Source organism: Bactrocera oleae, chromosome 4 (genome assembly GCF_042242935.1).
Source record: "Bactrocera oleae isolate idBacOlea1 chromosome 4, idBacOlea1, whole genome shotgun sequence".
NCBI classification, from domain to species: Eukaryota; Metazoa; Arthropoda; class Insecta; order Diptera; family Tephritidae; genus Bactrocera; species Bactrocera oleae.
The window spans coordinates 47,501,993-47,526,055 of NC_091538.1; the positions used below are offsets into that span (position 1 = coordinate 47,501,993).

Here is a 24,063-nt window from a genome sequence, read left to right on the forward strand (position 1 = left end):
TAATGACATAATATTTATAACATCATACTTTATTTGATTTTCTATAATTTAATAAATGATTAAACTTATTTTTAAAATGTTAGTATAATTAGCGTTTTTTACTTCCCAAAAGGGCCTCCAATTCTGATGTGCCCAAGGGCCTCAGCTTAGTTTAAGACGGCACTGGCTGCGGGGTAAGCTAGTGACATACATTTATTAATTTTACGGAACGTCATAATATAGCCGTTTTTATAAGTGGCAACGTTGTATGCAGATGTAAACAAATAAATGTTAACAAAACATAAACAGCTGATTTCGATTGTTTAGTACACGTGACACATCAAAATATATAAGAGGATGATATAAAAGAACTCTCTCTAAAACTCTTTATAGGAAGGTTCAAAAAGAGAATAGCTGGCAGAAGTTTATATAAATGCAAACATAAACAAATATATTAATGAACTCAACGCAGAATATATCAACAATATTTGAAAATACTAATTAATACAAAAATAGTTGTAAACAAAATTAGCTAAAACTCAAGTTTATTTAGTTGTTGCAAAATAACTATGCACATTGGTGTCTTGGTGTCTACTTACCTATTAGAAAAACGAAAAAATATTGCAACGCAACTGCTAAAAATATTTCACAAACAACTATTAAACGTTTAAAAAAAAATTACGAATCCTAAATTCTCGTTATTGTTTATTGAATCATTTAATTCTGCCGGAAGCCACAGCTAAAATATACAAGAAAAGCCGTGTTCACACTATTACAATGCAATTAATCAACTTAATCAACATGTTAAATAGAGCTCATTAGTTAAAATTGAAAAACACAGTGCAGAAATTGAATTTAAAAACTAGAAATATCTACAATATGACTTGTTAGCTTTTTTAATTTTTAATAAATTTAAACGTCTATTTTACTTCGTAACGAACATCGCGAGTTCCCCGCTGCTACCCTTTCCAGCATTCCTTTTCATATTCAAATTTTATTTCATGTTTGCAATTGCGCTCGGTTTCAAATAAATATATACCATTCGTTCAGAAATTTGAGTTCTGTTATCTATTTTTTGTATGTAATATGCAAATGTGTATGCACAGAATAATAGAAATATTTTGAAAAATTGTAAATAAGAAGAAATAAAATAGAAGTGCGTATCTTGATAAGCCAAAAAAATTTTGTTAAGACGTTTAATTGATAAAAAAGTAAGTGCTTTTGTGTTAGTGACTATTATTAACATTAGAAAACACTAAAATAAATTTATATTTTTTAACTTAGTGGGCAGGGGCAAACATTGTACTCCTGAAAAAAGAAATATTATAGTGCAGCTAAGAAACCTGGGAAAAACATATAAATACATCCAAGAAATATGTGGAGGTTCTGTTAAAATGATTCATAATGCTTTAAACTTCAAAGAAATGCCCGAAAATCGTGGTATCCAACGTAAAACCACGCCTCTGGAGGACCGATCTATTGTGAGATATAGCAGGGCGCAGCCTTTTGCATTGTCCAGCAAGATAAAAAATGACTTCAGCCTGATTGTTAGTGGCGTTACTATTCGGCGACGTCTTAAAGAACAAAATCTCAAAGCGTATCATCCACGAAAAGTTCCACTGTTAGCCACCAGACATGTCAAAGCACGTTTGGAGTTCGCCAAAAGTCACCTTAATTGGCCCATTACAAAGTGGCGAAATATTTTATGGAGTGCCGAAAGTAAAAAAAAGTGTTATTTGTGGAAAGAGCTTCAGACAATATGTCAGACGTCCACCTAACACAGAGTACGATCATAGGTACACTTTGAAGACAGTTAAACACGGCGAATTGAGTATTATGGTATGGGCATGTTTTTCTTACAGTGGAGTGGGGCCTATATTCATGATTGATGGGATCATGGATCGATCTGTATATGTTAACATATTAGAAAATGTTATGTTTCCTTATGCCAATTGGGAAATGCCACTAAAATGGACGTTTCAACAAGATAACGATCCCAAACATACAAGCAAACTGGTCAAAAGCTGGATGGCATCAAAGCGGATCGATCTTAGTCATGGCCTGCGCAGTCTCCGGATTTAAATCCAATTGAAAACCTATGGGGAGATGTTAAACGATATGTCGCAAATGCAAATCCAACATCTCGATCACAGCATTGGGAGGTTGTTCAAAAATCATGGGAGCGGATCCCTGTCAAGCGCTGCCAGGACTTGGTGGATTCTATGCCTCGCAGTTGCCAGGCCATAATAAAAAATAATGGGTACACGACTAAGTACTAACCCAAGCAAACAAATTAAAATAGTTTTTTGGAGTTCAACAATGTTTTTTTCAACTAATTCCACTGTTTTCATTACTCACTGCTATTTGTATGAACAGCTGTAAACAGCACTTTTTTGTTTAAATTAATAATGTAAAAAAAATTACCAACATTTTGAATAATAAATTGATTTGTTTTTGTTTAAAATAATCACAAAGTTAAAAGAAAATTAAATTTGTGAACATTCATTTCATTTTTGATATATAAAATTAATTTTAAAGTTGCAGCTCATGAGCACTGCTATTTTTATGAACACAGCTGTATATACCAATCGTTCAGAAAAGAAATTTAAATTCTGTTATCTATTTTTTGTATGTAATATGCAAATATGTATGCACAAAATAATAGAGATATTTTGAAAAATTGTAAATAAGGAGAAAATTAAAATACTCAAAATTCAATTTAAATTTTCAATAGCATATAGCGGGTTTATATGTAATAATATACGAGTATACATAAATGAATTTTAATAAAAATAGTAAATTTACCATTATATATTTACATTAAATATTAAAATGCTTTCATATTTATTTTTTTTTTAACCGCAAAGAATTTAGTTCGAATCTTATTTTATTGAAAACAAGAATTTTAATTAATTCAAGGATGTTTATGATAAACAAATAGAAAAAATATGGAGTAAAGAAAGTATGGATTTTTAATACTTCCCAAAAGATTAGGAAATTCCTGTTATAAATTCGGCCTTGAAAATATTAGTAACGGGTATTCAATACATTCTGGTGGAGTAGGGAATTCCCGACTTAAGTATTTCTTTAAAACTAATAAGCGGGTAGATATTATTCATATTGTTCTACCACATTCATGGTAATTAATTGCTAGCAAAATGTGAGACCGTCATCCCAACATAAAAATGAAATATGTAACACTCTCTAAGTGTTGCGTAGCCGAACCGCACAAATATAATATTTACGAAAATTGTATGAAAAGGAATGACTTGATTTGAGTTGCTGGACTCTTTTTGCTCGTAGGAATGCACAGAGCGACACCAAAAGAGAATTTGCCGATAATGAGGGTGAAAAGAGTCCCCATGTAAACACATTATATTTTAACCAGTGCGAGCGGCGCTCATAAATCGTTTGTTATTGTTTTGATGCAACCGTTTTTTTCTACTCTTTTTTCTAATCAGTTACATGTGGCGCTTACAGGTGATCGCAAAAAGCAAAAAATGTAGACAAAAGTCATTGTTTGTGCGCGGCAAGAAGAAGCAAGCATCAGCGTACGTATACTTATGAATGTATGTGTGATTTTCACATTGGTATAAATACGCATAAATAAGAGAATATTAAATAAATATGAACATATTTTCTTGAAATATTTTAATTATCTCAAGAAGAAAAAATATCTATTCAAGTAATAAAATTGAAATCAGCTAAAATGTGAAATATAAAATAAAAGAAAAATTAAGATAGATGATTTACAGGATTCGGACGTAAGCGTTTGTATTCGGAAAATGGCTTAACTCCTTCACGCTTACGACCTAAACCACCTCAAAAGTGGAAACGCGGCCGCTTAGCCACCGTTTTATATTGTTATCCTTTGCTCAATAAGTAATTGCTCACGCAACGCACATACATAAGTTGGAAAAATTGCCTATTAAATGTTTATTTTATTACAAACTCTGGGGTTTTTACCGGTAATACAGCCTTTTAATTCAGAAGGCTTTTCATAATTATAAATTTTGTCATAGCATAGAAATTGAAAATCTAAATAGATATGCGCACCGATTTTTTATTTAGGAATATTCGCTGTGTCTATTTATAGGATTTCGCACATTGCGTGGTGTATTTTTCTTTTTCGAAGTTATATTTTTTGATGTTCCCTCATCTGGAATTACAAATTAGTACACAAAAAGATTTGATTTAACCATAGAATGTTAATGAATAGAGAAGGCGCAAACGTTAGCTGTGGTAAAATGTAAACTATTACAAGGGAATATCGAAAATGCGCTAATTCGAAAGTTCAATTACACCACGTCAAAAAGGTACCTTCCCCTCATGATAATCAAATTCAACAAACTACACCACTCTAAGCAGGAACCAAGTAAATTGTCGCCACCTTATAAAGTAACGACTAATATATGCAGATGTTCTTTGGCATGCTTGTTAGGGAAAATTAGAATAACAAAAAGAAATAATAGATTTTGAAGAACATTTATATTATACTAGCTTTTACCCGCGGCTTCGCTCGCATCGAATCCATCAAATAAATAACTGATATCATTATAGTAGATATGGATCCATTGGATTATAGTTTTTAATTTAGCCTTACGCACCGGCGTAGAATTTCTTGACAGCGCCGATTTCCGCTTTCGAGGCATTTTTATATTTAATAAGAGTAACTAATAATATTTGTGTTATTTCTCTGATTTACGTTTTTTATACATTTATGTTTTCTTTCATTTTTAATTTTTTCGACAAACAATCATTTCTGCCAAACTTTTTTTTTTTCAATTTCAAAATTTTCAAATTTATTTTCCAAACATATATAATCTTCCAAAATAATTTTTTTAATAATCCGTAAAAAATTTATAAATTTTGTAATAAAAAGTATCCTATGTTCATTCTGACACCTCTAAGAGTATATGTACAAAATTTTATGATGATCTGTTAAGTAGTTTTTGCGTGAAAGCTTAACAAACAAACGGACTTTCGCATTTATAATATTAGTATAGATAATGAGAAAAAACTGAATATTAAATTAAAATAAATTTAATACAAAAGGTTTATAAAAATTAAAAAAGGAATAAAACTACATCTGTGCTAGGAAGTGAACTCAGGCAATATATTTGATGTAAATTTGCAAAAACGAACTGTGCTAAACAAGCAGCACCACAGACAATAATTAAATAGTGATGTCTAATCGGTGTACTCAAACAGCTATTGTCGTTTACTAGTTTTAAATGATCAATTTTTATGTGAATATTCTTGAAATTGCCTTTCCTCCATTCGCATGTGTAAATATATTTGCTTATATGTACACATATGTATGTACATATGTACGTATGATGCGATGGTGGACCACGTGGGCATTGCATCAGATAAAACTACAAGTTTGAGCAAATGCGCAGAAATTGATCCTTTTAGGCGAGCACCAAAACTAGCCCGATCGCTAGAGAAAACGCCCGTCGAAAAACAAGTACGAGCTCGGTCTTCTCCACCCGCGCTACAAAAGGAAATCCCGACACTGCACTAAAAAACGATGTCGTGCAAGATCATATGCATGAACTGGGAGGAAACATAAAAAAGTTAATAAGCATTATGAGTCTCCCACAACGTTCTATTAATAACCCGATGAGGGAGCTTCAGAACACGATTGCGAAGCTACATGCAAGTGCACAGAAGGACTTTGCTAAGGTTAAGGCTTCCAATTCACAAAATTAGTCCTTACGGAATGCTGTAGAAGCCACACTGAAAAGGTTACGTGATGACAGGCAAGCGACTCGAAACACCCCACCAAAAGGACCAAAAGATCGCAAGGTGAAAACTTGCAAAAGGAAACGAAGAGCGTAGAGGAAATATGTGAGAATCCAGCTAGTGTAGGGGAGAAAGGAACACCAAGAGACGAAGTTTGGGTTACAGTAAAATACAAAACACCGAAGAACAAGAAAGCGAAGAAGGAAAATGCCAAGCCACCGCAGCCACCACGACCGGATGCTCTAGTCATAGCAAAAACTGGAAATATGTCCTACAGTGACATACTGAGAGCGGTCAAAAAGGATGTAAACCTGAAACAGCTTGGAGAAAACGTGTCGAGGATAAGAAAGACCGCCAAAGGAGAGATGTTGCTCGAACTAAGAAGAGCACAAACAGGGAATACCCATGAATACCGGAATGAAATAAACAGGGTATTAGGAGACCGGGCGCAGATTAGAACTCCGACTCATGAGCTAACTGTGGAAATTCGCGATTTGGATAAAATCACAACGAAGGACGACATAGTCGAGGCCATCCGCTCGCAAATCAAAGAGCTGAATCTCTTCTGCGTCGATTCAATAAAACAGGTAAAGAAGCCATACGCAGGTACACAGAAGGCGGAGATAATTCTCCCAGCACATCAGGCAAGGCACCTGCTAGGCGCACAAAAAATTAAGGTTGGTTGGGTAGTGTGTAGAGTTCGAGAAAAAGTAAACCTAAAAAAATGTTACCGATGCTTTGAATACGAGCACGTCGCAAAAACGTGCACGAATCATGATGACAGGAGTAAATGTTGCATGAAATGGGGAGAAGCCGGACACTATGCGAAGGACTGTAGTAAAGAGCCCCTCTGTGTGTTATGTAAAAGCTAAGGAAGAGCGAGAACGAACCATCAAATTGGGAGCCGGAGATGTCATATTTTCTTAGAAGCCTGCAAAAAGAAAAGGAAATGAAAATATTACAGATCAACCTAAACCACTGCGAAGCCACACAAGAACTGTTGACGCAAACCGTGTACGAAAGGACGTCGATGTTGTAATAATATGTGAGAAATACAAAAACCTGAGCTCTGATACGAGGCGACAGTACCAGAGAAGTACAGGCACGGCAAGTCAAAAGGGATTACGTGAAAACTTCAAGGCCAAACGCAAGCAACTGAAAAAGGCTATTAAAAATTGCAAAGCTACGTGTTTCAAAGAGTTATGTAACAAGCTCGATGAAAATCCTTGGGGCGGTGCGTACAAGCTGGTCATGTCCAAAGTACGAGGTCCTAAAGGACAAGCGCCGAGTAGGAAAAAACTAGAGACTATTACTCTGAACATTCCGATCTGAACAGAACTCAGCCGCCTCTAACTTACTTTACTGACTCAACTACAAGATGCATTTCGAAAAAACCTGCGAAAAAGCTGCGCGAGTTACTTTGGCACTAGCGCGAATTATGGCTAACATAGGTGGGCCAAGCCAAGCGAGAAGGTTACTTTTACTACTAAACTAAGCACCATCAGAGTAGCCGGTGCATTCCGCACGTTATCGCAAGAAGCTGCTAGCATTATATCCGGTCTAATGCCACCAGATATAATGGCTCTTGAGCTCAAAAGAACATATGATACCAGCAAAATACTCGGCAGATCGTTAACAATAGAAGAACGAAAAGATAAGAGATCCGTTGGGATGCAACAACCAAAGGGCGATGGACGCACCGGCTTATCCAAAATTTCAAAGCCTGGGTGGATAGAAAGCAAGGACAAACGGACTTTTATATGACGCAATTCCTCACTGGCCATGGCTGCTTTAGAGAGTACATGTACAAGTATGGCCATGATAACGGAGTGACGTGTTCCTTTTGTGGTAACAGAAATGAAAATGCTCTGCACATCTTTTTCTATTGCTCGAAATATAATGTGGAAAGGACCTTGCTTGAACATCAGATAGCAGAGCCCAATCACCGAATAACATAGTACCACATATGCTGCGATCTGAGCAGGTGTGGCTCACCGTAAAAGACCTGACCGCAAAAGCCCTGATAGAACTGAGAATAGCAGAACGGCTGCGAAAGAGCGAAACGAGAACAATAAATAGAGTATAAGCAGAGTTCTCTGTCGTAGTTAACATTTTAGTACACCTAACATTTGCTCCTTCTCTATTCATTAGCATTCTCTGATCCGGTCAAGGACTGTCAATTCGGCCAGACTAAATCAACCAATTTGTGGTATTTTGTTATCAGTATGAAAGCTAAAGCCCCCTTCCCTTAAGTCGACCCTTTGAAAAACAACTAATAGACATATACACATGCACATTTCACTAAAATGTCTGCAAGTTTTGCATGCTAATAACACAAACGAATTAAAATAATTTAAAATGGTTGCAAATATTTTTAGAGACAAGTGAATCGTGATAAACTCATCACTTGTGCGCAATATTTTCTCCATCCACTTGCACGCAAATATTCGAATTTTTGAAATTATTCTCATTATATTCCAATATTTAACAAATCAAATTCATTTAATATGTATCAAATGATAAATATTAACTTTTCCCCGCGGTGATTACTCGAGAGAAATTAGAGAGAATTTGTAAGATTGCGTTCAGTGCAATAGGAAAATGATTTACGGAACTATACAGTGGTCAAAAGTGAACTTGCGGGAATGTAATAAAAAGTTACCCAAGCAAAATTAGAAGGCAAAGATAATGTTAAGAATGAACATCACTAACCAAACAAAATTCAGTGATTCCTTTATAGTACTGAAGTCATTTCATTTTAGAGAAGCTACAGCATTTTACAAAAATTAGGTCTAATAAGAAGGGTTGCGAATCTTATAATTAAAAAATTTTCCATTAAATTTTAATTTACAAAAATTTTAATTAAAATTTAATTTTTTAATTTCGCTGTTTTGATGTTTTGGAGTACTTAAGTTAAGTGTATTGAAGATGATGCTATGCGCGAGCTCCAAATAAAAACGCTTTTACTTTGTAGTTTCGTGTATTTTCTTTATTTATGCATTTAAAACCTTCGGTTGTATTTGTTTTGTTGCAGCGAGGCTTGTGTGGCTTTTGAGTAATACTCTTACAATTCGCACCGAATCGGTTCCAGCTATAGCCTGCTTTCTTGCAAAACCGCTCAGCTCGCTTTCATTTCCGTTTGTATGCTTATTTCAGTTTTCATTATTTTTAATAATAATAATTTTCATATATTAAGATATTATATATATATATATATATATATATTTATTTTATTGTTGTATATAAAAAGCTTGTGTAAATAATTTATTTTTATTATAATTTGTTTTCTTTTTAAATTTTATAATTTAATTTTTTTCTTTCACGTTTTGTGTAAATCTTTATTGTTGGTTTTTTTTAAATGTTTATGCGTGTGTTTGTTTCTGTTTAATTCATTAATTTTTCCTATTGTGAATTTGGATTATTACGAATACCAAGAGAAGGAAATTAACACTTCTTTGTGTTTTATTGTTTGCTTAAATATTTTTTTGTTCTGTTTTTGTATTTTCTTTAAGTGGGCGTGTTTGCTTGGTGTACGAACGTGTTTAATTTTAAATATTTAATTTATTTCTTCTAGTTTTGTGTTTTGTTTACGAATACGAATAACTTAATTAATGCCGTTGACGCTTATTGCAAATCTAATATTCATGTTCTCATATAGTATATATGTATGTATGTATATATTATTATCGCTAATACTTTTTTTTACATATGCTTATACATATTTACGAATACGTATGTACTTTGCTTTAATACTTAATACACATTTATGAAACGTAAGTTGGGCTAAGAAGAAACGTTTAATTACAGTACTGTTTTCAAGTTACGCTTTGCTTTGCGCGGCCTTTTGCTTTTCTTCCACAATCGGCTTGTCGTTGATGAACTGCTTCGCGACTTTTCTTTTAGTGCTGCAATGATTATTCTTTATTTTTATTTGTAATAATTAATTTATTTGCTCGTCCTTTTTATTTGCTCCTTCTTAATTTTTCCTTTACGTTTCTATAAATGTTTTTGTTAAAATGTTGCATATTTGTGTATTTGTATATGTTTTGTGGTTTGTTAAGTTTTTATATGTCTTCATTTGTTTCTAATTTGATTGCAAACTATTTCCTTTTTCTTTGTAAAGTTTCTTATAATGTGTATTTTTTATTATTAATTTTTTTGTGTTCGAAAATTTTTGCATATATTTTTTCTAAATAATTTTAATTGTCAGAAAAATTGTCTTTTGCACTTTTTGAGTTGTTTCCAAAACGGTAACGGAAATCGTTTTTATACTTTATTGGTCGAATGGATCGGAGTATAAAACTACTTACCAAAGAAATAAAAATAAAGAAATAAACAAATTTAAAAAATAACATAAACATTTATATTAAAATTAATATAATAATAATAAGTAAATTTAGTTTTATAGTAAAAAAATTTATTTTAAACAAATAAATAACTTAAAAATCAAAACAAAAAAAAAATAACTAAATAAACTTTATTAAATAGACCAAAAATTCATAAAAATTATATTTAATCAGCTTTGCAAGTAAATAATATACTTAAATAAAATTTAAAATAATAATGTTGATTTCATAACGATGAATCCAAAATACATTTTAAATTAATTATTTAAAAACCTCACCAAACACAAAACAAAAAAACATTAAAAAAAAATATATAATAATATTTTATTTTTATAATTTGAAGTGCTATACGTTATATAATAATACTAATATATCCGATTACTTATCAAAATATAGTTCCATAATAATCATTTGTATTATAATTTATAATTAAAACTGTTTTTGTTTAAATTGTATTATATAATAATAATAAATTAGATGTTAAATATAAAAAATGAATTAAAAAAAAACAAGGAAAAATAACAATTATATATAGAGGATTTTGAAAATTCAATAATATAAAATAAGATATAATAAAATAATATTAAAAAAATACTAAGAGTAATATTCAAATAAAATAAATTAACATATATATATATATATTTTATACTAAAACTAACATAGCAAATCAAAAATTTTAAATAAAGTGTTAAGAGGTTAAGGGTAGTCAGAATTTGAAATTTTTTTTGCACTTTCTTAAAGTATAATTTCTTAGAAATATTCTCTGAAAATTTTAGGTAAGTCTTTTCGAGTTATTCGACAGTTAGTATAGGGTTCTCGGGTGCTTTGGAACGTTCGTGTTAATATACAAATGCTTTTTTCTCAAAATAATGTTTTTTGAACTGGTGACCACTATAGCTTGAACCCGCTGCGTAGATTTTAATGAAATTGATACAACTTCCTGAAAAAATTAAAGTTTTTGTAACATGGTGAAGGGATTTTTTTTTATTTCAATTTTTTACAAACAATTAACTGTTGGCTTTCTTTTAGATTATCTATTAATAAAACGATTTGTTTTTTGTCCGATTGACTTTAGATGATTCTAAAAGGATTAGTGGTGGTCACCGCAAAGAGCTTCGATTGGAACTAGATCAACACAAAAAGCCAGTACTTTCAATATTATCACTTTTTTTTTCTTTATTTCTGTCAAGTCAAGTCGAACTCTTATTTAATGATACCATATTTTTACTTTTATAAAATAAAATAATTGACTGCCAAAAATATATATTTAAAATTGTAATATTTTCATGTCTCTGACCTAACCGCCTAACCACCTATACCAATCGAATAACTTAAAAAAAAAAATGTGTCAACGAAAAAGTATAAATATGCATCACTAAACAAAATAATATTTAAAAAAAACTATAACTTATACACCTATGCTGCTTGTACTTATGTATTCTTCTTCTATTCACTTCTCTTCTTCATATTTATTTGTATCGTTAGTAGCTATATATGGTATGTATGTATAAGTTTGTATGTATTATAGGAAAATAGATGAACATTCTTATTTGCAAACTCTTTGAAGTATCTACTTGTATGTGCTTATATACATACACATATTATATGTATATATGTATATGCACTCAACGAAAATCATTACTGCAACTATTAAGATTTGTGAATTACCATTTTTTTTTACTAACAGCTTAACGACACTTAACATATCAACACTAATTTCGGTGCTACACATTTTCTTATGCTCATTGTTAGTATTTATGTATGTACCATATTAATTTATATGTATGTATATATTTTTTGAATATTTTCACATTAAATTTGGTATTTCATTTGGGTTTTTGTTTTTTGGTGATTTAAAAAGTCTTCAAGAAAATATGGTTTCTGCTGTACTCTTAGCAAAAATTGAGAGAACGGGATTTGGTTATACATACGTAAATAACTGTTTCACTTTTCTTATTTTAGATATTAATTTTGTCTTACAATATTGTTGTTTTTTTCTATTGCCACAATTAAAACATTTTTGCATTTTACTTTTGTATTTTTCAGTTAAAATTTTTTGGTGTAAATGTCAACAACAACAGTTATGCTTTGATCAAATATTTTGTGTGTGTTTTCAAATAAAATGTGTGTATGCACTTATGTACTTTAAACCGTTATTTGTTGCCAAAATTTTATTGTTTTATACAGATCTTGCTTATTTGTGACTTTCATTTGTACCGTTTTATTAAATTGCCATGCAATACAAATGCATACAGTTTTAACTGTTCATTTTGTTGATTTTCTCAACCCGCTTCGTCATTTTGTTGTTCAATATTATTTCATTCATGTTGGTTTTGGTTTTTTGAAATTATCGTTGCCTAATTGGTTCTGATTTAATAACTAAAGTTATGTGTTTTAGTTTGTTGCTGCGTTTTCTTATTTCTTATTTATCTCAAAAATCATCATACCGATTCTCACAAATTGTCGTTAAGCATTTTTTACCGTTTTATCCAACATTTACAGCCAATCCCAGTGCTGTTTTAAATTTTATCATTTTCTTTTCCGTTTTCGTTTCTTAGCTTTTTACTTAACTGTGCTTTTAGCAATATCGCGTTTATGCTTTCATGATAATTTTGAAATTGTTACATATTCTTATAATTTTTTTTAAACACTTATTTAGCTTTTATTTTATAACATCACAGACTAATATAAAAAAGGGGCTGCTTTGCTTAAATTTTTTTTTTTTTGTAATAAATTTTATTTCTCGCTGCTTCTGCCAAATACGAAGGACATGCATTGAAACACAAAAATTTTGAAATTCTAAATAAGGAAAGAAAATTAAAAATAATATTATTTTTCGCTTTTCATAAAGTTATTTTTAATGAAAAAGAAATTAGAATAATAATAACAATAAAAATATATCAATCTTTTAGAAAAGTTAAAAACAATTGTATTGTAAAGTTTAATTAAATTATGTAGTATTGTAATAAAATTGCGCTAAAAAAATCATGCAATAAATAAATGTATTATATACAAATATCAGAAAAAAACAAATTAATAAAAAAATTAAATAATAGTTAAAAAAACAACTAAAATCTTGAAAAATAAAGCACTATTAAATAAGAAACATGATTTGAAAGCATATATTATATTAACACATTAAAATATATATAGACAATTTTGCGGTGGAATGAATTCATATAATATAAAATAAAATGAACAGCAAAGAAAATGAAAAGTGTACAGAAGTTAGATTTTATCTAGAATTTAATTAAATATTAAGTAAATAAGAAGGAAATATAAAAATATATTAGTTCAATAGTAAAAAAATATTACATAAGGTATGAGAAATAAAAATTGAAGAAAATATTATAATTTAGAACTAATAACAAAACACATTGTATGTTCTGTAAAACAAAAAAATTATCATATTTGAAATAAAAAAATAAAAAACGTTAACTTCGGTTGAACCGAAAAATTTTCGCTACAAAAGATTAATATTTATCGGTCAATTTGTATGGCAGCTATATGCTACAGTGAGCCGTTTTGAAAAATTTGTTCAGAGATTGTTGCATTGCCTTGGATAATAATTCATGCCAAATTTCGTGAAGATACCTTGTTGAATAAAAAAGTTTTCCATACAAGACCTTGCTCTTGTATCGTTCAGTTTGTATCGCAGCTATATGCTATAGTGGTCCGATCCGAATAATTTTTTCGGAAATTTTATGGTTGCTTTAGACAATAATCTGTACTAAATCTCGTGAAGATAGCTCGTTTAGTTTTCCATACAATCACTTGGTTCCGATCACACACTTTGTCTGGCAGCTACGTGCTATTAGTGCTCCAATCTAAAAATTTCTTCAGATATTGTAGCTTTGCCTTAGTAAATAATCTATGCCAAATTTTATGAAGATATCTTGCTGAATGAAATAGTTTTCCATACAAGAACTTGATTCCAAACGTTCAGTTTGTATGGCAGCTATGTGCTATAGTGGTCCGATATCGGTGGTTCCGACAACTGAGCAGCTTTTTGGGAAAAAATTACGTGTGCAAAATTTCAGATCGATGTCTCATAAATTAAAGATAGACACATGAAAATACTCAAACGACTAAATGGACTTAGTTCGTCCTCTAATCGTTTATGCATGTACATATATACATATGTACTTTATAGGTTCTTCGACGTCTACTTTTCGGTGTTATAAACTTAATATACCCTGTTTTGGTATAAAAATATTACATAATTAGTAAAACATATTACATAAGGTATAAAAAACGAAAATAAATATTGAAGAAAATAATATCATTACAAAACTTAAACAAAAAATATTACATGTGTTGTAAAAACTATACATATATATATTCTTTCGTATTTGAAATAGGAAATATTGAGTATAAGCTAGCAACAAAATAAAAAATTAATGTATATAAATAAAGAAACTAGTAAATAAAATATAAAAAATTAAATTGAAAAAAGTATATACCAACCTCTGGTCTCCTCTGCACATTCTAACCTACAAAAACTAATTTCTTGTTAATTGCACGTTCTTTATCTATAACTGTGTTAAAAGAAACGCAGGCACAATACAAATATTTATAGTATTTTTCAAAACATATGTATGCTCATATGTACACAAATATTTCTAAAAAAGTAATTAAAATTCACGAAGCTCAACTTTAAACACTTTAAAATTGTAAAAATAATTTTGTTCTAAGCAAAAAAAAAAAAAAAATAAATAAATAAATCAATTGCACGCCGTATTTTTTAATCAGCCTTCTTCATATTTTTAAATTGTTTTTCCACTCCCCCCGCAGCTACACCTATAGCATTTACATATTTGCAAATTCAATGTTTTCTTTTCATTTAAAATTTCTTTTATTTCCTTTGTAGTATTGTATTCTGCATTTTGTTTACGTCGTAACTATATTTTAAATGTATAGTATATATGTATGTATATATTTCATAGTTTTCATACGCACTGCAATTAATTCAATTAATATTAATTAATTATAAGTATAGTTTTAATTTTAAATAGTATCGTTTAATATTAATAATTCTGTTTACAATTTTTTTTATTAATATTTTTTAATATTACATAGTATTAGTTTAAAAATTTAAAAGCATTTATCACACATCTACTTACTTAAACATTAAGATTAGTTTGTTTTTCATTTCTTTTTGCTTTGCATTTATTTTATATTGTTTTTGTTTTATTGTTTATCGCTATTTACGTTTGTTTTTTCGCTATTTTTTTTATTACATATTTTATATTGTAAGTGTCCTTCCCAAATGATTTTCACTTGTAGTTCTATTGTATTGTATTTGCTGTATTTTATTTGCTTCCTCTTTTTGCAGAGAGCCTTAGTTTTTCGGTTGTTACTTTCACAACTTAACATATTTTTTGCTGTGTATCGCGGTGTTTTTTTTTCGAAAAAATATATTTTACATTTTTCCAAAGGCTTTTGTTGCTGCAAATTATAATTGAAGCAGCTTTGTAAAGTGTTTGCTTTGTTTTTTGTTTTGTTTTAGAAATTTATATAAAATATTGAAAAACAATTATTAAGAACGTATTCTTTATATAAATTTATCACATAATTTCTTTTTAATAATCACTTTTCGTTGCTCGCCTGCCAATTGTTAAAATATAAATCTAATACATATAAATGTATGTATGTATGTATGTAAGTAAATCTACGAATATGACATTTGACAAGATTTGTTATGCCTATATTTATATGAAGAAATGAGTGTGTAGTGCATAAGTTTGAGGCTTAAATTATTGTTTAAAAAAAAATGTTTTCCCGAATTCAAAATATTTTACACATATGTACACGTATTATATTTATAATCTTTAAAAATCCAAATAACTGTACTTCGAAAAGTGCTGACTTTACTCATAATAAAATACGTGATTAATTATTATTGTTATTACTACTACTTATGCAAGCGCGGTACAATTTGCACAAAAGTTCGAATAAACGAAGAGTGCGAAGTTCTAGCAATTAAACTAAGCAAAAAAAATTTCCTGAACGAATTTTGAACACTTTAAAAATTAAATAAAATTAATCAAAAACAAAAAAGAATTTTGATTTAAAAAATGAGTTTTGATTAAAAAAAAAGAATTTTGATTTACAAAAAAATAATATTGATTAAAAAATTGTATGATAAAATTTAAACTTTGAAATTATATTTTATAATAAAATTATTGTTTCCTTAATGGGGTTAGGTGTAGTTAGAATTAAAAAAAAATGAATTTTGCATTTTTTTAATTTGTTGCTTGAAAAAAAGCTTCGGTTAGGCACCAGGTTATATATTAAAAAAGCAATTATTTTTTTGTCCGATTAATTATCGATGAATCTTCAAAAATTAGTAATTATCATGGTCGGTTGCAGCTGGATTAACACAAACAGCCATTACTTTTCATATTATGAATTTTAATGTTTTTAATTTCTGTTAATTCAAGTCGAAACCTTATTTAATGATGTTATGTTTTTACTTTTATAAACTTTATACTAGCAAACAAAACTATTTAAAATTGTAATTTTTTCGTGTGTCTAACTACAAATCAATAATAAAATAGAAATATAAATCAATAATTTTAATAAAACTTGAAGATTAACCTGTATTAATCTATGATCTTGAACTATAGTACACTTCACCTTCCTCCAAAAGATTCATAGGTATTTCTCTAAATTTTTTCCGTCTATATATTATTAACTGTACGAAATTTTTCAACTACTTAAATAAATTGTCTATTTTTTCTCATTTACTAAGGAAATTTCGAGACTTTGAATTTTTTAAAAAAACTTATCTACTTAGTAGCTTTGAAGATAAGATTATATGAGTGAATTCTACAACATTAGTTGGTTACAACGATTTTACAAAAATTAAAGTCAGCACTTTTTTGCGTTTCTAATGATTTAAAGTTGAAAAAATAAATCAATTCAATTGAAGATTTATAATGCCTCAACATAATACGTAATATTTTTTAAAATTATAAAGAGTTTAAAAGGAAAAAAAATATTAAAAAAGGTATTAAAATTGTATGATTCATACAAAAAACAAAAAAAAACTTTTTTAGCGTTAATATAAAATTTCTAGCAGCAAACAAGTTGTGATCCATTACATATCTACGCATCTGTCTCAAAAATACGTGATTTCCAAACTTCTTTCAACCTACCATAAATGTATGCAACGTTATATAAAATCTTAACGCAATACAAAGCAGTACGTATGTATGTATGGAGTGTTCCACCCACTTAATTGCGAAAACGTTTTTGACTTTCGGCGCAGCGTGCGCAACGCCGTGCATCCATACACATACTTATTTTTGTATGTACAACTTCATGTAAGTGATTTTTAATTTGTTATTTACATATTTATGCTCCGACGTGAGAAGCGCCGTTAAAATTTTTTATATGATTTTATGTATTACTATATACTTTTTGTATATTTTTTATGTATGTATGTGCATTTTTTGCAATTTTCGTATGTATAAAAAATAAAATATTACCGTATGTGTAGTATGTATGTATGTATGAATGTGTGTGTATATATAAAATCTCGCTTTCGACTAAAACATGTAACGAAAAAACTAAAAACTAAAAATTTACATTGAGAAACAACAACAAAAACACAAATTGTAAATTTCATTATCTGTGTGTGTGTATAATTACAGGTAAAAACGCATAAAATCACAAAACAATTTTCCTACACCTGACCAAACTCCAGCCGTCTCTTATATATCTTCTCATTACTTCTTTCGGACGTTCTATATGTACAACTGTATATTGCTTCTTGTCCTAATACTCGAAATTCCGTCTGCGAAAAAATATTGACAATAAATATGTGTGTATGTATATATGTGTGTGAAAATAGTAATTGCCAAGCGTTATACGCAAAAAAGCCTTTGTAATAATTTTAATAATTTTCTTCTGGTTTTTGCTTGTCAACTTAAGTGTTATATCCTCCTAAAATGTCAATCAATTAAATACATATGTACATATGTTATTTAATATTTTTTTTTTGTTCGCTTTAAACGTTTAGTCTTGATTTTGTTTAATTTCGCTTTGTGCATTTTTTATTTTGATTTTAGAATTTCGTTAAAAAATCTTTTGTCACTTCTAATGTATGTAAATATGTATATGTGTGTGTATGTATGTCGTGCCTTAACATCTTCTTCTTAAAATCAAATATATTTTTGCAAGCCTTGCTTATTTTTCGTCTAGTACGTTCTGTTCACAATATTTTTATTTTGTTTCACATATACATACATATTTTAGCATTCGTTCTTTTGCTTTTTTTCTTTGCACAAAATATTTAAATTTGTCTGGGATTAAGAATTTCTCTCTCATAAGTAGTTATGTATGTACATAAAATTTTCGTGCAATTTTGCTCCGGTTATTTGATATTATATTATAATTGTAGTTGTTGTTGTTGTTATCATTACATATACATGTTGTCATTTTGTTGTTTTTGGTTATTTTTCAAAAAACATAGTAAATCATCGAGAAGAGATACATGAGTGTTAGCGATGTCATAATGATCGTCAAAACAATTAGAAATGTACTAGTAAATATATACAAACATCAGTCAGTAGGGCCCTTGCACAAGAATTTCCTGGCGAAGCCGATGGCCGAATCTCAGAGAATCTCACAACAGCGACAATACCGTGGGCGATGTCCAGTGGTAACTGGTGGCGGTGTAACTGGTGCAAAATAGGCGTGTACCTTAATATTTGGTAGATGATTCTGAAAAAAATTACAACAACAAAATTAATTAAAATTAATTATATTAAATTAGAAGTTGTGCGTGGACGAAGGGTCTATATAGGTATAGAAACATAATGATTCTTATATTTTCTTCTATAGAGCGCCACAGTAGCTGCAGCTATTTGGGGCCAATTTTAATCCTTTGCAATAATAAGAGAATATTTTTTGATTTCAATTCTCAGTAACGGCGAGGACAAAGGGTATATTGACTTGTTTTTGGGAAAAATATATTTTTTGTTTCTTGTCGCTTAAAACTAAACATTGTTGTGGTTGAAATAATTAAAAAAAAAGAGAATAATGTTAACTTCGGCTGCACCGAAGCTATAGTACCCTTCAAATGTGCATTTTTTATAACATAAAAACAGGGGCCATTATTCATGGGACGTGTAAGGCGAATTGTCTCGTAACGGTATTATTTATATACAAGACCAATACAAGTATTGAGTATGAAAGAAAAGCAGGAAAGTATAATTACTATAGATGCTTCTACCTTCGTTATATTATTATTGCTGTGAAAGGAATATATTGATTGTTCGATAGAATAATTTTTTCGGCCATCCTGGGCCTGGGACCTGTTGCCTAGTACTTTGGGCGACTGGCTTAGCTCGCATTGAATTATACTTCGCTTGAATTTGTATTGAAAATAATAATTATTGAAACAGAAAAAAAATCGCAGGGAACCAAATCAGGCGAATGCGGTGACTGAGCGATAACTCTAGTTTCGAGTTTAGCTAAGAGGGTCAGTCATAATCATGTTAGAATGTGACGGCGCATTCAGGTATTTTGGTACGAGTCGTGCATTGACACGCTTCATACCCAAAACATTAACCAAAATGTGTAGAGTCATTTCAAAAGAGATGTTGGGATCCTCTGTATTCTCTCTGATGCCAACACGATGATTTTCAAGCACTATTTCATTAGCTTTTGCGATGTTATCTTTATTAACAGAGGTTGATGGACGTCTTGTATAAGAAAAGTTTTTGATGACTTTATGACCTTCACTGAATACTTTGTACCACTCTAATACTTATGTTCGTGATAAAGTAGTTTACTCAAAACTGCAACATTTTCAAAGTTTGTCTAGTCGTGATTCCATTGGAATTCAATTGTTTTTTTTTCATGGTAAAAATCGCCGGAAAAACTTTTCGCGTCGGAAACAAACAAACTAGAACAAACATCGCTAAAGTTTCCGGACATTAAAATATTTGGTTATTCCGCATAAAATATACATCCATAATACTCACATGAATTTCAAATTCGTTTTTTGTACTCGTACCTACCTTTAATTTTCGTATTGCTGCTCTCGATATCATTTGGCAGTCGAATAGCTCGATTCTTTGTAAATTGTGACAAGATACTAAATGCTCTAATGTACGATCGGTGATTAATGGACAATTATCCAATTCGAGGACGGATAAACTCTCAGCTGCACAACTACCCGCCGCCAGCTGACGTATTCCATCGTCAGTGATAAGCTCACAATGCGACAAAGTCTGTGCAATAATAAAAATCGCAAATAAGTGTATTTATATTAAAAATATTCAGAAAAAGCGCCATTTCAAGCGCATACCTACCAGTTTTTCTAAACTGGGACAACCGGTTGCCAAATGCGCCAGCGTCAAATCGGTTATCTGATTGCACTCCTCTAAGTCCATGCGTTCCAAATATTTGCAATTCTTGCCCAAGGCCTGAAAACCGATATCGGTGAAATTACGACAGCCAGATGCTTCAAGCGTATTCAGCAATGGATTATTCTGTGAGAGAGCCATTAGCGAGAGATCGGAGAGTTCGACGCATTTCGAAACGCAAAGCTTTTGCAATTTAGGACAATTGGCGGCGATCTGTCGTATCGAGGCATCGGTGACTGTCTGTGAAGAGAAAACAGAAATTTATTGTACTTTCATGTATATGTACAGGTATTGTTATTGCTAGTGTATTGCTATATACCTCACAGCTGTGTAAATTGAGCACCATTAGGTCGTGACAGAATTTAGCCAGGCAGGTGATGGCATTGTCGTTGACTTGTTTACAACCTTTGCTGCAGAATTTGCGCAGCTTTTTGCAGCCGCGCGCCAAGGCCTCAACGCCATTCTCTGAGATTAAATGACACCATGAAATGTTGATTTCAAGTAAGTTCTGCAAAAATTTATCGAATTAATAACGTGAACATTTACGGAGCTTATGAGGATTGAGAGCATTTTTATTCAAATATATGTATAAAATTATTAAAAAAGCTTTAAAATAAATTAGTATTCTGTGACTTTCAAAAATATCGGAGTAACACTCCTGTCCTAAGCGATATTCAAAGTGAATTAAAATGATCTTTCGTCCTTTTCTAATATTTTATTTCTAAAAATCTACATTTTTGAAGTCTCCATCTATGGGGTTCTGACTTCTGACTTCTGACCTGGCCCCAACAGTTAAAGCTTGAAATAATCGTCGAAAATATCTTGCGAGCTCTGATTTTTGCCTTACGACTGGAATTTCGATTTAAATTTTTAAGTTAGATGCTGCGTTAAGGGAGCCCTATCAATAAAAAAACATCTTGGTAATGTGCAGATCAGATCATTTAGAAATTCTACGAGACCTAACATTAGAAGTATAATCAGACTGTCTAACAAAAAAAAAAATAATATTCAGCTGCAAGAGTTGATACGATTGCCGATATAAAATATCTATATTTTTATTTTTATGCTTCGTAGTATCGAAAGTTCGATATTTTTTCTGAGTAAAAACATTTGATATCGAGACGTCTCGATAGGCTTCATTATTTTAAATTTATAATCATTGCTGTGTTCACAGAGAAACGGGTTTAGTGCTTGGAATCGATTAAATTGTGATTTTAAATATATTTTTAATGATTTTTTGTTATCTCATTTAATATAAGCATTAGTGCCGACACTACGCGGAAAGTTCTTCCTTCATTCATCATTTTTGTTTTTCAAAATCGCACACCCAAAAGTATGCAATGATTCTGCTAAATCGCTCCAGTAAGCAACAAAACACCATAACGGAAGTCAGCTGTTTTCACACAGTTACAGTTTGCAGCAAGTTAAAGGAAAAAGAGCGTGACAATTAAATGCAATACGAGGAAATTGTTGACCAGCGGCAACACAATTGCGTATAAATGCAGTAAAGTCCATTATTGATCCCAACAAATGCATGTCTACTTCACTACAAGCCAGGGTATTTACAAAACACGCGCGGATATCGAAAAACCAATTGAGCTGGTCGCCAATAACGCTGTCAGCTATTCACTTCCCTTTTCCCACGCCAACCGCATCACTGTTGTCACCACGAGTGGGAGCAATGGAATGCACTTGTTTAGTTGCTTGATGGTTCGACGCGAAGAATGGTCGCTTAGCCTGTTGGCCTTGAACGCTCTGCAGCCAACGAAGGGAAAGTAGGTGAAAGCGACAGTGGACGAAGAAGAGGAAGATTGCCATGCAGCGGGCAGACTATGCACATGTACGTATGTATACATTGTAATAATAATAACAAAAACAATAACAAAATATCCAAGAATAGCAACAACTGTTGATATGCAAGGCAATTACGTACAATAGAAAGCATTTGCAAAAGAAAAAGGCGGAAAATTATATAAAAGAAAGCACGAAAAAAGGAGGAAGGAAATTGTACAACCATACAAAGGAATGAATGCACACATTTATATTTATAAACGTTTGTATGTATTCCATCATGAAAGTGAAAATATTTTCATAACCAAGAAGCACACAACTAAACATACATACTATATGTATATAGAGATACTTATATGTGAAGAAAACTATATGACATAAATGACACTTATGTATATACATCACGGGACCATGGGACCCAAAAATGTGGGGCAACTATATATAAACCAATGGATGCTGCCATTCAGTTATACATCCACGCACACATTTGTATATGTCTATGTACATATGTATGTATATGTGCTTATGTACAGATTATGTGCCCAACCAGCTTGCGCGAAGGACATTGAAATGGCACTGTTCCGAAATGTTAGCTCCTCTTTGTGTGCCCCTTGTCTTATGACACAGCCTACTGCAATGCCAAGAACTACAGAATGTAACTCGAGTTGATTGCATTATAAAGTGCATATGTATATTCATTGATGGCTAGAGGAATAAGTATACATAGCAGTATGCGCTAAAGTGGGAAACATAAAAGAAATAAGAACGAATTGTTGGAATGTTGAAGAAGTTGAAAATGGATAAGAGAAAAAAAAACCATTGCCTAGTTTTAGGCAATTGGTTGATTGTGAGTCTAATGTCAGCTGAAATATTCACTTAACTAGGGTTTAAATACGATATTTCTACAAATATACCATATATGTTTGCGATCTCTTCAGGAATCTTTTGACGAAATGTTAATCACCATGTGTAAGTTAAGTAAAAACTGAACGGTTGATCATAATTTTATTATTATTATCCGGAGATATAAATTACTGCATATTGAATATTTTTAAGTCTAAATTGCAAAAAAAAAAAAAATAATCTAACTACCTTACATACATGTATGTTAGTATAATACAATATTATATGATTTTCCGACCTTTTTTTATTTGTCAATAGTATTAATATGCAAATAATCTTTATATCAACATTACATGTTTATATATGTATGTATATACTTATGTATTTCTATATTTTACTTCTATATGTTTATATAGATCTACATTCTATTTTTTTGCGTACTTATTGTTGAACTAAATAAACGTATATAACCAACAGACGTATGTATGGCTGTATCCATCTATGTACAATACTATATCTCAAAAGTGGGCCAATGCAATGAGAACAGTGTTATATACCACTTATATACATTTACAAACTCGTATTATATATGTATGCATGTATGTACGTATGCGCTTCGTAAAACACTTGAACTACATACAAACCGCTTTGGTAGCATGGTTGCATTAGCAAGGTCATTTGATAGTGCTTAAATCAAATATTGGAGCAAATACCATGTATACATGAGTATTGTGTATATGCGATTTCTCCAAATTATATATACACTAATAAAAAACAAATTTATTCAAATTCGCTTGATTAAAAAAAAAATAATAATAATTCTAAAAGGATATAGAAAAGTCAACAGAAACAGCTAAAATAAAAACAAGCAAGGAAGGCCTGAGTTCGGATGTAACCGAACATTACATACTCTTGCAACTTGCAAGGATCAAATCCGGTGAAATTCTATCAATTAATTAATTTTATAAATATATAAC

The 24,063-nt window shown here is 30.6% G+C and overlaps 1 protein-coding gene across 1 annotated transcript in view; it reads right to left on the bottom strand.

The window, feature by feature from the left end:
- Positions 1-14,904: 14,904 nt before the first annotated feature.
- The window catches only part of LOC106616444 (F-box/LRR-repeat protein 20), a 99,147-nt gene continuing 89,988 nt past the window's right edge, over positions 14,905-24,063 (bottom strand). Inside the window, exons 7-10 of the mRNA XM_070109283.1 lie at positions 20,772-20,960; positions 20,399-20,692; positions 20,105-20,317; positions 14,905-18,803 (exon numbers count right to left, since the gene is read on the bottom strand). Of these exons, the coding sequence (XP_069965384.1) occupies positions 18,696-18,803; positions 20,105-20,317; positions 20,399-20,692; positions 20,772-20,960 (804 nt within the window). The 3' untranslated portion in view covers positions 14,905-18,695. The remainder of the gene's footprint in view (positions 18,804-20,104; positions 20,318-20,398; positions 20,693-20,771; positions 20,961-24,063) is intronic.